Raw genomic sequence first — 16,518 nt, 5'->3', positions numbered from 1 at the left:
AATTTGAAGAACTTTAAACCTTCAAATAGCCAACTTTCACTATTAAGTGCTGAAACACTCCCGGGTCTTCCAAAACCCGATTCGAACATACGCCCGAGTCTAAAATTATCATACGAATCTATTGGAACCGTCAAATTCCGATTCCGGGGTCGTTTACTTAAAACGTTGATCGAAGTCATACTTACCCTTTTAAAGCCAAACTAAGGAACCAAGTGTTCCGATTTCAACCCGAACCGTTCAAATTCCTGAACTAACCATCCCGCAAGTCATAAAACTGTAAAAATATATACGGAGAGTCTTATTTAGGAGAACGGGGTTCTAGAAGACAAAACGACCGGTTGGGTCGTTACATAAACAAACATTAGAAGCAAAATAACCTAGAAAACCTAGAATCCTCTCTATATGCTGTGAAATATAACGACCATATATGTCTATTCACCTCGTTAATTTCCAATTATAAGTCAGGAGTTAGTTTAGATTCAATTACATTTTGAGACACATGAACCAATGATAATCTTGCTTATGTAAATTTCATTTGTAAATAACAATTATACCCTTCAAAAGCAACTAATTAATATGCAAATAATTATTTATGAATTCTATTCACGCCGCATTATTGGTGCCCATCCTGATACATTTTATTTTTATTAAAAGTACTCTTAATTCATTAACATATTGAGTCAAAAACTCTCAAAAGTCAACATTTCCAATCATCAAAATCCATCTACTCCACTTGGAATGTTGTGTATTAGTCAACATGTTCAATTCTTAAACAACATGAGATGCTTCATTCAATTTTTTAAGAAAAGAAATCAATTATACAAACTAATTGAGCTAGAACACATTATATGTGCATTTTCTCATACTTGTTTTCTTGCTTATAATCCAATAATGGCCCAAGTGTGAAGGGTCTTGGGACGATTAGATTCTAAAAGACTCACTTAGAATATTTTTGACCAATTCTAACTACTTTGGCATTCTTCCTCCTCCATTTTTTATTAACCAATAATTTTCTTAATCTTACTTAATAAATCTAGGATTCCTATATATGCTCAGTGATCAAATTGACTGCTGATGTATGAACAAATATTCAACTGAAAAAAGCTCTCCTTTTTACCTGACATAATTACTTTATTGTATAATTTCTTAATCATCAACTGGCATAAAACAATAGTAAAACTTAGACCTCCAAGAAAGTTATAAAGAAAAATAAAGTTGACAACCATCAAGTAGCACAATAATCTAAATACTAATTTTTGGTGGAAAACTAGACAAGGTCAGGTCATAGTGCAACTGCACCCTTCATTTTCACATACTAAATACTCCATTTTATAATATTTTGGATGGTATAGATTTCTACTCCAAATCTTTGCCCATTAGTCAAGGTCGTTGAAGACCACACAACTCATATAAATTCTTAAGGGTATATATCTGGAGACTTAATTAGGTACATATACATATAATACATGCATATATTGTTGAAATTGTATTCATCCCATTGCCAAGTTTTTCTTTCCGAACCCCATTGCTAAGTTAAGTCTTCATATAGGTGAATCATTTTAATTCATCCCAAAAAGAGGGCAAAAAAAAAAAAGTAAAGGTCAAAAAACATCAACAAGTTTTGTCAGATGCATATGTTACTGAATTGGATCTAATTAGCACTTGAATTGGTGAATAATCTAGCTGTAGTAAGCGCTTAGGCCTTAATCGGATGACAAGAGAAGTGATAGAAAGTATATTTCTCAAAAACTTTTCCTATTGTTCACTATCTTTTTTTAAAAGCAAACGGAAAGAAAAATGAATATCGCAGACTTAGATGTATTTGTTTGAAGGGGATAGAGAAGTACTCTCGCAGGTCCGCTTTAATTGATTTTTTGACTTTTTTTAAAACAAATTAACTTCTTTTTTCCAAAATTGCCCTTGGAATAAAGATCCTAGAAGTATTTATTGTACTTCCAATGAACAAATTAAGGTTAATATGATCAATTTCATTGTTAATTAATGCTAAAAGGTGAATTTTTTAATATGTGCGAAAACAGCCAAAAATAAATTAAAGTGGACCGGAGGGAGTATATAAGAAGAAAAAACCATTTTCTAACACCAAAAAGGATCTCTTTCCCTTCCTGGAAACCAAGATATGGATGCATAACTACTGCTTTTGAATTTCAAGCAAATTAGAATACACCATATGCAACCTCATTAATTGTCCACATCGCTTCCTTTAAGCTTGTCTCAGTCCAATAGTATAAAATTGCATGTTATATAAGATATTTTCAAAAATAAACTTCCCAAAATACTTAATTAGGTATCATATTGAGAATATCATTTTCCCCCTCTAAGATCACTTTTATCATATACTTATATACAAATTATTTTTTATTTTTTTTTGCTTCAGAATTTTGCAAGATTTTCAATGTTGCATTTCCAAGACACTTCCAAAAATTTCCATTCTTACTTCATCAAAGATCTGCACTTTAGAACTTGACATCTCTGCAAGAATGGAGCACCCTTCCCATAAAACTAGGGAACTCAGGTTTCCCAATTTCTCCACCAGACCATATTTACCAAGACATTTTCTCTGCCCTGTCCAGTTGCCAATCCTAGATGCTGCAACTCATTTTTTTTCCTCTCACTACTGTCCAATAAAAAGCCGCCAATTAAACGTTTAATGGTGGTGGCTTTCCATTAGATCAGCGAGAGTAATCCTTCCACAGTTGCCAGCGTCCAGCCGTTCAAACTGCTTGCAAATCAGCATTACATCCTTGTCTGAGATCTTCCCCATCTCCTTCAGTTTGTATATCACATATTCTGCTTTACTGCAACACATAGAAGATGCAAAATCAATATCACATGTTCTAATTCTACTGACACACAGAGAAGGCGCAAAAGCAGGCATAGCCACATATTTCTCATAACCATATAATCAAACTTCCAGTAGGCACAGTTCAAGAATCAACTAGGACTAGTGGGAATTTAAGCCAAAAACGACTCTGACAGTTGGATCAAAGAAAGACCAAGTAGTTTAAACAACAAACTGCAGTAATCATACAGTGAAAAAGAAAAAAGATCACCTACCAATAAACATATCAGATTCAGTCTAAAACCCCTTCATTCAGATTGGCAAACAAGTCAACTAAACCAGATACTGTCATACTACATTTTTAAATTTGCTATGCAATTCCCACTTTTTGTTTAAATTTCAGGTGACTACTTAGCAATATCTAATTAAAAATGCTCAAATTGCGGGTGACACTAAAATTTTTGTGCACCGCTTGAGAGTTATGATCAGAAAGGTTACAGGATTGCACATACGAAAACTGGATGGCAAATTGGAGCCCAAAAGGTCAAAAGAAAAGAATTGGAACTTCGGATGGCAAGTCAAATTACCTTGCAATTATATTAGAGTCACGCACTCTATGCTCTCATGATTGGGTTAGACTAGAAGAGCTCAAGCTACCTTAGCTTCATCGCACAGCTTCACAGAAAGGCACCAAAATCATAAAGCCAATTATACCCACACAAATATTCATGGCAGTCACTGGAAAAGAGGATTCAGATAATTTGACAATTCCAAGTTAAATTTGAAAGTTGAAAATAACAGTTAAATTCAAAGACGGGAAGAGCTAAACTAAAGATTTCTTATGACTCATTTCTTGGCAACATCACCACAGAATAGTTTGGATTTATATGACACCAAAAATCGGTATTTATTTAGGCATGAAATGCCAATTTCTCGCAAGACACGAGAAGCAACAAAATAATCTTTTTTTATAACATAAGCTATTCAATTAATAAAAAGTACCAAGAAAGTACAGAAAAAATGTACAAAAATAAGGACTTGTCCTCCACAAGCTTCAGAGGGTCTAACAAAATATTTGCCAGGCTATATACAAAATTTTCCATAAAAAGAGTAACTTCTCTTTACATCTGTATTTTACATATGAAATATGGTCTTTTTCCCCTTCAAAACATTTGCCGTTCCTCTCTAGCCAGACTGTCCATATAACATATAAAGGTTTGCCCCTGTCCAAGGAATCCTAATAACTTTATTTAGTTGTATTAAAGTTATTAGGACTTCCATGGATAAGGGGATACCTAAATGTAAATCTGAAATGAATCAGTGCATTTCTGCCAATATTGATCGAGGACCGTGTAGGCGTGTACAAAAGATATTTACTGATCTTTAGTATATGGTTAGACCATACCTCGAATTAGTAGGTAAAATGATTCATCAACTATCTATACTTGGATACAGGTCAGAAATCAATCTGGCATATTCTTGAATGTGAAAGGTAGAGATCCTAAAGTTCTATGAAGTCTCAACCCAAAAGCAGCAAAACAAAAGACACTCATCTAGCTAAATAACTTGATTAAATTTACTACGACCAACACTCGACTTTAACTATCAGTACCACTGAACAATTGCTAGGGCTGTTTAGAATAACTGATCTACGTAGTTGATTGGTTCATAAGCTAGTGGGATCAGAATAAGCCCATGAATATATATAGGGACAAGCATGCCAAAGTTTATCCATGAGATGAGAGTTTGCAAGTATTTCAAAAGACACAGACCTAGAACAAGAAGCATATTTAAGCTGTTAGCTTAGCTATGCTAAATAAGTTTACTGAAAATGCTCCAAGAATCTTGAGCTATCACCTTTAATAAGCAACTTGAGGATTAAGTATCATGGTTCTTAGCTAAAACTCCTCCCTCGAGTTAGAGATAGCAGATTATTGAAATGGTCTTGCTAACTGGCGTACTGCATGAGTAAATCCCTTCTAGTGTGTAACATATACTTATAGCAACAAAGCTACATAATGAAAGGTCCATGTTAGTTCATCCTTATACCATGGAAATGTTACTACAGTGGCATAGTAGAGATCGTTACCATCTTAACTGATAAAAAGTTGAACCAGAAAAATCATATCGAATTCATTTCGATGAGGTGATCAATTTGCATATTAACCAATCAAAACCAAATAAAACGAAACGAATTAACTCAAAGAATCAAAAACCAAAACTCATGAAACCAAATCAGATCGAACTGAACAAACACACCCCTCTCACACTTTAAGGCCATTGTTAGGTGTATGTTAACGATAATGGTGCACCTGCCGCCTTCAAATTATGGGACCAACCCTGCTTGTGATGAAGATTTTTTTTTTTTTTTTTGGATCAGGAACTTTGTTTTCTGATGAAGATTATTCTTAGTGGCTCCTACTTTGATTAAGTTAATGTCTTGCAGACATAACTGAAGAGTGGAGTGGATGTCTAGCAGTTCACGGATCGAGACGTAGAACTAACGCTAGTTCTTGCCTATAAATGGGCGTGTTTTATCTATCAGACATCATGCATTATCTCAGCTCTTCAGTCTTGTCTCTTGTTATTTCCCTTTTTGGGATCTTGTAAAGAGTAATATTGTGAGAAAATTCAGTATTGAAATACTTTGTGCAAACCTCTTTGTGAGTAAACTTTGTAAGGTGATTCTCTCTGGTTTGGGTTAACTAGATTATCGACTCTAAATCCATTCTCTTTGTTATATATTCTGGATATAGTCGATATGCTCCTCTCAAACAATTAAAGTAAGTTAAAATAGACCGAAATCACTAAAAACATTCGTCTTTTTAATGTCTTATTACTATCATTAAGGGTTCCTAACAAGTACACCTTATTACGAGCTATCAAAATATACAACTCATACAAGTGCATCTCATAAACTGAAACAATTTTTACGAGAAGTGTCATCAACAACCATTAACTACCTACGGATTTTGGAGAGCTTACAGGATGTATAGATCTTACATATCTAAAAGTTTAGACTTCTTCCTAAACAGGACTAAATCAACTTATCAAGTATAAAGGTTCAAAAAGTAAGTAGCCACAGGCAGAAATCAAACCAAAACCGCATTTTACCCTTTTGGTGCTCTATTAATGGAATGGAAAAGCTAAATTATCCCTGCATGTTAACTAGAATCTTATACACTCATATGTACGATGCTCGCAGTTTCTGCCTATTTCTGCATCTAAACTTAAAAATCAACATGCTTTCAACTTCTTCAAGTTCTAGTAACTTCTCTATGCTAAATTCGTCTGGCTAGCATATCTCTGAAAGCTGTAAAAAGGAGGACAAATACCAACCAAATATACAAACATCAGGAAGATCAAGATCAAAGCATTGGTTGCATTGGAGGTAAAACAGTAAATACTGTTTCAACTCGTACAGCACAGACAAGTTGTGAGAGTGAAGCTAAAATGACCGGGCTTGGCAACAAATAAGTTTTATGATCGTCATGGTCACTTTAAGTGCAACAACAACAACAGCCCAGTGAAATCCCACAAGTGGGGTCTGGGGAGGGTAGTGTGTACGCAGACCTTACCCCTACTCCGGAGAAGTAGAGAGGTTGTTTCCGATAGACCCTCGGTCACTTTAAGTGCAAAAGAACCAAATATATAAGAAAGTGGAGGTGCAAGCAAAGAGGAATTTTTCATCTCTACGAACCATGTACTGTACCTTTTCTCTGAATTAGGTTAAGGGCAGTTATATTTCGCGTAGGTTATTTTGCATTTTCAAGCAAGGCCATTTCCAAATGGACCGATGTCAACAAATTAAGTCAGACCAAATCTTGGATGGCAACTACTGGCAAATTCACGATTCAAGCAATCATTTGTAATCTGCGTAGATCCAACACGGTCTTATGCACATGTGTTTTCCAAATTTCACTTCTTGCTAAACATGGGTCAAGCATTAGTATGGAGGTAAGCTTGCACAGGCCCAGAGCACATATCAAGCTCAGTGTCTCCTTAATTATCTACATTTTTTATTACATGTCTCCTTGGATTTTTTTAATGAAAAAGGTAATACATTTCATTCATTAAAGAGTACCAAGAAAGTACCAGAAAGAGTACAAACTAGGAAATTTCCTTCTATACGTTGAAGGAATACAAAAGATTTAACAAATACCAGATACAGTGTACTTCCTAAACCATAAGTATTGACTCTTTAAACATCAAGATTCAACATGGAATATGTTCTCTCCTTAGATATCTATATTATTCAGTTATGCTCATTAAATTCTGAAAAGCACGTCAAGCAACAAAAACAGAGCAAGTCATTAGAGGAAGGAAATCTGCAATTAAAAATATAAACTCTGTGCTTCGCCAACAAATAAATCCTTAGAGATAAAAGCTTCTACGCACATGATCATCCCCTATTCCTTTGTTCCATCTACTTTAATGATGAAAAAGTCTCTCTTACAAGGAATGAAGCCAATATATATCCTACCGCTTGATTCCAATGAACCACTACCCTCTCAACATTGATGAATTTCTTTTCAGTTGGTTTGAACAGAAAACTTCTGTACCTTTTCTTGAATGTGAGAGAGTTCATCTACTATTACCGCACCCTGAATTCAGTATTCTAAGTGTGATGTTAGACAGTAAAGTATACTAGCCATAAAACCTGAAAAGCATTTAAGTCTAAGAAATAGGATCTTGTCGTGTTCACCCATAGCTACTTCACTTACTCTTTCGCTTATAAAATTAAGGGCCAAAAAAGACAAATCAGCTTTCCTACATAATAATTCCAAGAGATCCACAATCTGCCATGTATTTGTGTTTTCTGCCAAATTGATCGAATGAACGGTCCCATCCACAATTTAATATTCTAGACAAACTACAGGTTTGAGTTTTGACTAATTTGTTTGCGTCAAAACTCAGGTTCCAACATACGCAAACAACTAAAGTCTAAAGGGCAAAATTATATGACACTACATTCACAGGTAAAATCCAAGCATATATCTCATCTACAGATTCCTTGAGTTTGACTATGGCAAGTATCAGCAAATAGAGTAAAAACTTATGAAGATATTTTAAGACAAAGAGCAATAATTTCAAGAGGAAAAGACAACATTTACCTCACGAATCCATTATTATCAATGTCCGCAGCAAGAAACTGTGAAACAGTCAAATCCTGATCGAGCACCCATTTTGCCATTCTCCTATGACGTTTATCTACTCTGGCCTCAGCCAAGTAAAGAAAGGCTCGAGCAACTGCAAGTGTAGACACAAGCAACCAAATGGATGCAAAGATACGACCGGCCATTGAATTGAATGCTCTATCGCCATACCCCACAGTGGTAACCGACATAACTGACAAATAAAATGCATCCAACCACCCAAGCTTCTCAACAAAATGCATAACCGCAACCCCAATTCCAATACAAAGAACCACAACACCTAATGCCAGTGCCACCTTCATTCTTATCCTCATTCTCCCCTTCTTCACATCAATAATATAAGACCTAGCATCATGTACACTCCCACTTTTGATACTCCTCAAAAGATAGTTCTCTTGCAAATCAAGCACATAACTAACCATCCCAGTAAGCAAAATATCGATAAACCCGAACCCCACAAGCACAAACAAGATGGAAAACAACTTGGTAGGTGTACTATCAGGAGTTATATCACCATAACCAATAGTACACATAGTAACAATGCAAAAATACAAAGCATCAACAACAGGGTGAGTCTCAGTAGCCTTAAAATGATCCCTAAATAAAGAATAAATACCCACACCAAGAGTCAAGTAAAGCATCAAAAGCACAACACCTTGTCCTACAATTGTGTTTTTACCGAACTGGGGTGGCTTAGGAACTGGTGAATGGTCAATATCATTAATAGCAGCCATAGCTGGTGCAGTTTTGGACCTATGAAGATTACTCTTAGTCCAAGAAGGATAATTTGGGTCAAGCAACCAAGAATTGTTAATATCAGTGTTTTCGAGATTGGATTTTTGGGCAGAAGAAGAAGAAGCAGAGAGCTCAGGAGAGATGAAGTTGTTAAAGGTGAAAGCATCAAGAGCAGTGGCAGAAGCTTCAGAGGGACCAAAGATAAGGCGTTCTTTGAGTTCAGAAGGGGTAAGAGGCGGAGGGATTGAGATTTCATTGTCTTCAGGTAAAGGGCAAAGGGAGATAGGCGGTGGGTATGGGGGGTGGGTGGGGTGGTGTTTTTGGGCTGACATAAGGGAGAAGGGGCTCTTTCTCCATATTGGATTTCGCCGGAAAACGGCTAATTCGCCGGTCGGAATACCAGCAACCAGGAGATAGTCCTTGAAAATGGCAGTTTTCACGTGACACCCAATTTCTGAGTCCTGGTGCTATGGAACAGAAGAGAATGTGAGAGAGGACTAGGTCTTGTTTGGCTATCGAATAGGAACAAATTAGAACACTATTATCGTAGGTACATTAATAGTGATAATTAATTCTTTTTTTGACTACATTAATTAATCGATACACTATTCAAGTGTAGATAATATCTAGTAAATGATTAGTTTATTGAGTCCTTTTTGTTTTCAACATTGAGCTTAATATCTATAATGATATACATATTTCATATTGCAAGTATACAAGTACTCTACCGAACGACAAAGTGTAATTGTTATATGTGTTTGTTAACCAAAACGATTTTTATAATATAAGTAGTCTTATTGTACATTGTCAACTTGTCATAAGTCTATCTTGTTTGTGACAAGCTAAAATCGCCTTCGACGTATTATGTCAAGTGGACTTATTGTGTATAAGCATGTATTATCTTATAAGTTTCACGAGTTATTGATTTATTGCTTTTTTCCAAGTGGGACCCATCAATAATATTACCCAAGCAAGTTATCAATATATTGCGTTTTATGGTTAGAGCTTGTGTTACTTCTCAGCTTTAGTTGTAGAATATTGGGAAGATTTTTAAGACTGAACGTTAGACTGGTCACCTCCTAATATTGGGTGGGTGGTCTTGAACAGGGATAGGGCTCTTCGGAAGAGTATTATGATAAGAACTAGAGGTGGTGTTTTTCGCGATTCTAATGTTTGATATTTAGTAAATGCATTTGTGCTTTCAAGTATTTCTCTGCGTGTAGCGGGAGATGTTATTAGTATTTCATCTTCTCGCTTGATTTGTAGCGAATCTTTTTATTGCTTTATTTTCTTCCGAAAAAAAAAAAAGAAAAAATCACAAGTTCACCTCTGTAACTGTGTTTGGTTTAGGGGTAGTTTTGCAGAAACATGACAGGGCTCCCCCTTGTACGGGTTGGATTATAAGCAAAAGTGAAAAATTTGCATATTCAATAGAATTTGTCGAATTCAGTGACGTGATCCCCGTGACTCAAAGTTATACATTGCCAACACTCTTAACGTGTGCACATATCTTTTAATTGAAGTTAGTATTCACTCTTCAAAAAATAAATTTAAACGTAACTTTAGTTTACCATATTGTGTCGCTCTTTTAATTTTTCAAAACTTATTATCATTTTTGACATTGCTTATGCTAAACTACCATTCTGCGGAAGGTAGTTGAACATACTTTTCGAACGAGAGGAAAAGGTCACCTTTTCAAAATGTCTCCATTCTTTACCATCTCCAATTTTTCGCATCCCAACAATTTAGAAGAAAAAAATAATAACAATAAAAGTAATTTATAGTCAAACATGAGAAATACTTAGTTGGTGTTTATATTATACTAATAAATTTAATCATACAAGTCATAAATTTAAAGTAAAATATGTATCATCTAATCATTATTAAGTGATACTATTTTTTACAGGGTCAATTGGTTTTTGGTTCTTTACAAACTTGTTTTTAATTTTATGACCATATCTCTTTCTTTTTTTAAACACATGGAGATTTACTTTTATACGTAAGAGATTTGTCTTTTACACATAAGATATCTAAAAAGATTATTTTCTTAAATTTAAAATTATTATTTTACATGAATTCGTCTTGTATTCATTTGCTTAGTGAAAATAATGAGATGCGTATTTTCCTTCAAATACTTGCGTTTCAGATTTCTAACTCACATTTCCGCAGTCTCTCAAAAGGAAGAATATATAACAATTTTGTGTTTTTGCAAACCAACAGAATTTGGAGGTTGACGGCTGGATTGCAAGGCGGTACCTGTATATTTGGGGAAAGTAGTTGTATGCTCTTTTTGTCCCATGACTTATTTATTTTTCGCACCCAAACGCGTCCTGATTGTACTATTCTTTTCCATAATTGTTTTGATTCAGTCATAAGTTTTGCGGCTATCTTTTTTCGTTTTCCATTAATTCGTGCTTTCGTTGAACTTTACAAAAGACGTCATGTCTGGTTACCACAGCCGCGCGCTATTCTTGGATTTTGGCTATTACGCCGTGTTTGTCCATAAGAAAATTTTTAAAAATATATTTATACATGAAATTTTGTAAGTTATTGAAAAAAATTCGAAAATGAGTTTTTCAAAAATCAAAAAGCGGTTTCGACTACTTTTTCAAAATTTTAGAATTTTTTTTTTTTTCCACTTACAAAAGTGCAATATTTTTTCAGGTGAAATGCATGTCCAAACATAATTTCAAATTCCAAATATCATTTTTCAACTTAATTCCAAATACTATTTTTTTTCAAAAATTATAATTTTTATGTCCAAACGCCTACTTAGTCCCATCAAGTTTTTTAAAAAAAAATAGCATGATGCACAAAGTATGAGTATTCACGCAGGATTTGAGTAATGATCGTACCTCAAGGGGTGTGATGTAGACAGTTTGTCATAATGCAAGTATTAATGGTTGCTTCCACGACTTGAGCATGTAACTACGAAGATAACTTTACCACTGCTTTAAAGCTCCAATCCCAACAAATTATGATAGTAAAATAACATACAGAACTTGAGCCAAACGATATTACTATTTCTCTCACACTACATACAGTACATAATATATATGTTTATATATAATATAAGTAGGAATTACAAGGAAAGATAGGTATAAGAGAGTCCCACATACAATGAAATAACAGGACTTGTCCATGATTGAGCTGTTCCAATAAAGTTGAAGCTATATGATTAAGCCACATGGAACAAACTCTTAATTAATGTTTAGGTGAAACATTTAGGACATTTGCGGGTTCTCATTATTTAAATAAATGAGATGATACTGACATAGTTTAGCTGTCAACAGAATAATTTTGACTGCAAAAATAGACTAATTAATAATAAACAATTAAATATAATAATAATAATAATAATGTGTTTTGCATATTAAAGCAACATAATTGGCTATGACTTTTTAAAAGAAGTGGCAACTATCTGACATTACCAAAACACATTCGTCAAATATTTTCTATGCTGAATATTGATAATGCCCCTTATGTCTGTATAAATACCCATTCATGGTGATGTGTTTAACACTTTATGTGAAAGGTGTTACAACTTGGCGAGTCAAATATTATCTTTTTCATTGTCTATGATTTTTGCAAACTCTTCTTAAATATTTTGAATTATTAACTATGTTAATTTATTATAGTACTTTAGTTTTTAAATATATAAATTTAATTTTTTGAAAACTTAAAAGAATCTACTCTTGAGCTCACACCAAAATTTGAATAATTTGACCCTATGTACTCCGAGCACTTTTCAAAATTAAATAATTTGACCCTACTCAAGTAGTAATTAGCCTTTCTGCAAAATGTGTTCAAATAATTCCTTTGGTTTCGTCAATGTTTTCAAACATGTCAATAATGATAAATGATGGAAGGAATGAGTACCTGGCCTCCAATTTCACCTTTGTCCTAGATTGCAGCAAATTTTTAGAATAAAGTCGAAATTCCGGTTTACGATTTCGATTTCAATTTCAATTAAATATTGTTCAGATATCAACTTAATATCACATCTCAATTTACATGACATTCGTATCTCAATTTACATGACATTCGTATTGGAAGATACTCTTGAAATGTATTTAAAAACTTTCTTTATTTCTTAATAAGTTTAAATATTTTAAGTTGTAACAATAGAGCCAGTAAGAAATCGTAATAGCAAAAGTGACACGGTATCCATCCTATATATTCCCATGTCAGTATTGAATCAAAATAATTTCAAGGAAAATGCCTAATAAGCCAACGTTTCCTGAAAATGACATTGCTGCAAATTACCTTCTTTTTTTCCGGTACCCACATTGGACCGACTAAATCCGGATTCGCGTCGGGAAGTTCCACATTGGGGATAAAGCATTTCCTAACAAAGGCTTCCTAACAAAGGCGACTCCATATCCAGGACTCGAACCTGAGATTGAATTACCTTTACCTGTGGCCAATTACATCCAATGATTAAATTAAAACTGCAGTTGTCTGATAGCAAATGATAATTAGTCATTAACTATTACAATCAGTAAGACAAAAGAGTCTTCCAGAAAACCTCAATAGTTGATTCTGAATAAAACAAACTCAACTGCGCACACGTTTTAATTTCCTGATACTGTAACAATTAGCAAGGCTCGAACATAAATCCCTTAGAACCAAACATAAGAACAGTGCTCATATATAATTCTAATTCCTGTAAATGTAATGACTCAATTTTTTTGATGTGATCTCTATCAAATTAGTTTCTCAAAACTATATTTATACTCTCCATTTTGTCAGTCTCTAGGGACCAAACAACGGATAATTGTAGTCTGGGAAAATGTCAACCTTTTGATGGTTACAACTTAAAAGACAAAAGCTACCAATTAAGAAGAGAGAAAAAAGAACAAACAAAATCGGAGCTTGCATTATCCCTAGGTCCACAAAATATCATCCACTCTTTTAGATCTAAACCTGTGTAAGGTATCTATTTTTTGTTTTAAAATTCTCAATTTTGATTGCTGCCCTCGCTAGAATTCTGGATGAGAAAAAAAGCATGTTCATCTGTGTTGAGGCGAAGGCAATTTTAAGAATTTCATGTTTCTTTGGTCCGAGGGTTGAGTACACCAAATATATTATTATCTAATGAAATAAAGTGCAAAAGTTGAAGCACAAGTTTTCTCCTTGTAGCTTAAATCAAACTTTTCTTTGTTGCCTTTATTTTCCTTTTCCCGGTTATACTCAGCAAAGTGTTCAAGTCAAGGACTTAGGCGAACAAAGAAAAGAAGACTTGAAAGAAAAGTCTTCTATCCCACCGCTAAGGCATCCATCCAATACAAAGAGAGCGTTATATAGAATAACTCTATCCTTTGGAAATCACATATTCCTCTCATCGACTACCTTCTGTTGAGGTTTTGTTTTTAAGATGAAATATTCTTAAAATGGGGGTGAATGGGAAATGGAGGGAAAATGAAATTTTGAGTAAAATTTTAAGTTTCTCCCTCTTGACAATGAGACATTGTCCCATATTGGAAGAGGAAGACATTTTTGGTGGGTATATATATAATTGCTCTTCTTGTAGCTCTTAAAGAGTTAAGAAGAAAGCAAGCCTCGCGCCGTCATCGTCGTCGCTCGCTCGGCTCGGCTTCGGCTTCGGCTTCGGCTTCGGCTTAACGTAAGATTATCCGCATTTGTAACGGATATTTTCCAATCCGTGTATTGACCATTTGGCAGCCGCCTAATGCTCTTCCCACCATGAAGTGCTTGCTCCGGAATTTCTTGGAAGACATTCCATTTTGGCCCAAACCGTTGGCACCAATATGCATATATTGTGATAGTCAAGCGGCAATTGGAAGGGCTGGGAGCGTTATGTATAACGGTAAATCTCGTCATATACGACGAAGACATAAAACCGTTAGGCAATTACTCTCTAGAGGAATTATCACGATTGACTATGTAAAGTCAAGTGATAATGTGTCGGATCCACTTACAAAAGGCCTAACTAGAGAGGTAGTTGAGAAATCATCAAGGGGAATGGGGCTATGGCCGAGAACAAGTCATTGTGGCGGTAACTCTACCTAGAAGACTGGAGATCCCAAGATCTAGGTTCAAGGAGATCAAACAAAGTCATTAATGACGGTTCAACATTGTCAAATAAAATTTTAGTCCGTTCTCGTGATGAGACAATGTTCAGTACCAAGGATAAAGCATTAAGGCTTTTTAATGATTTCTAAATTTGATACGGGGTATATCAAATAGTGTATCTACAGGATGACACGTTTAGGAATCACCTATGTAAATGTGAAGTGTTAGCCGCTTCAAAGAGAACTTTGTAAGGCCAGTTCTCTACGCACTTATGAAACCAAGCGGTGTTCATGGCTGAAACGAACACAACAATGAAAACCAAAGACGGTTAAGGGTTGATTGTGTGACTTATGGTTGTCTAGGTATACACCAAAGATCGACGGTTTAAAGATATCAAATCTACCGATTGACCGAGTATATCCGACATAAGTTTACTACGGAAAGTTCAAAGGGAAACCTACTTATCCAGATGCGATTAATCCTTACTTGTAAATCACACAGTTTTTTCATGTATACTTCCGTGATATAGCCATTCCCCATTCATGTGGGGGATTGTTGAGGTTTTATTTTTAAGATGAAATATTCTTAAAATGAGGGTGAATGGGAAATGGAGGGAAAATGAAATTTTGAGTAAAATTTTAAGTTTTTCCCTCTTGACAATGAGACATTGTCCCATATTGGAAGAGGAAGACATTTTTGGTGGGTATATATATATAATTGCTCTTCTTGTAGCTCTTAAAGAATTAAGAAGAAAGCAAGCCTCGCGCCGTCGCCGTGGTCGCTCGCTCGGCTCGGCTTCGGCTACGGCTACGGCTTCGGCTTCGGCTTCGGCTTCGGCTTCGGCTTTGGATTTGGATTTGGATTTGGTCAAATGATCGATTGATTGATTAATTTTTTGGGCCAAATTTATTTGTTAATAGTAAATATTAACGTAAGATTATCCGCATTTGTAACGGATATTTTCCAATCCGTGTATTGACCATTTGGCAGCCGCCTAATGCTCTTCCCACCATGAAGTGCTTGCTCCACAAACATGAAGTGCTTGCTCCACAAACATGTAATGCTTGCTCCACCATGGAGGGTGGACGTTTGGTCTTCTTCAACATTTTTCTGCTATATATATGTGCAGCAGATGTTGAAGAAAGACACTCAACACTCAACACACAACATACAATTCGCTCAACAAATTGGCTATACATTGCACTCCTTCCTCTCAGCATTTCCATACGATTTTCTGAGTATATACTCCTTCGTTCTGCATTGTTTTTAACTTCAAACAAAGCAACTGTAAGTGTGATTTGCTACCGAACTTTGTGTTCGCTGAAACACTGGGGTTTGAAGTACCGCTACACCAGTGTGTTATTCGTTCTATCCTGGGAGGAAATAATCCATTACCTTGGGTACTAGGAGGGGATTAAATTCCTTAAGGAAACACTGTGAATTCAGTGGGCTCGAATTTATTATTTTTTCATAACGTTAACTTATATTTTGCAGAATTATTATTTACAAATACAGCAATATTGGCGGGAATAACAATCTTAAGGAATTTAATATTTATTTCTGTATTTGTGTTATTCTTATTATTCTGCAAACTAAAACCTTTGTGGTTTGTGTACTCCCGTTTTGGAGAGTTAAGCCTTCGTGGCGTTTTGTTGGATATTAAAATCTACGTGATTTTTACTCCAGTTTGAAAACGTGTATTAAACGTTTGTTTGTGTCATTCTTTTACAGAAAAAATGATGACTGAAAGCGAAAACCAAGTTATTCCGATGGTAACTGTCAACGCATCGA

The 16,518-nt window shown here is 35.0% G+C and overlaps 1 protein-coding gene across 1 annotated transcript; it reads right to left on the bottom strand.

Moving 5' to 3' along the window:
- Positions 1–2,243: 2,243 nt before the first annotated feature.
- Positions 2,244–9,187, bottom strand: LOC107795342 (two-pore potassium channel 3). The gene is given in 3 exon segments (XM_016617964.2): positions 2,244–2,816; positions 7,915–8,993; positions 8,995–9,187. Coding segments are annotated over 3 exon segments (1,284 nt in total). The 5' UTR covers positions 9,049–9,187; the 3' UTR covers positions 2,244–2,665.
- Positions 9,188–16,518: the final 7,331 nt, after the last annotated feature.

The sequence above is a fragment of the Nicotiana tabacum genome, chromosome 17 (genome assembly GCF_000715075.1).
Source record: "Nicotiana tabacum cultivar K326 chromosome 17, ASM71507v2, whole genome shotgun sequence".
In the NCBI taxonomy this organism is placed as follows: Eukaryota; Viridiplantae; Streptophyta; class Magnoliopsida; order Solanales; family Solanaceae; genus Nicotiana; species Nicotiana tabacum.
Note: the sequence above shows the minus strand (reverse complement) of the source record. Positions and strands in the feature narration are given on the sequence as shown.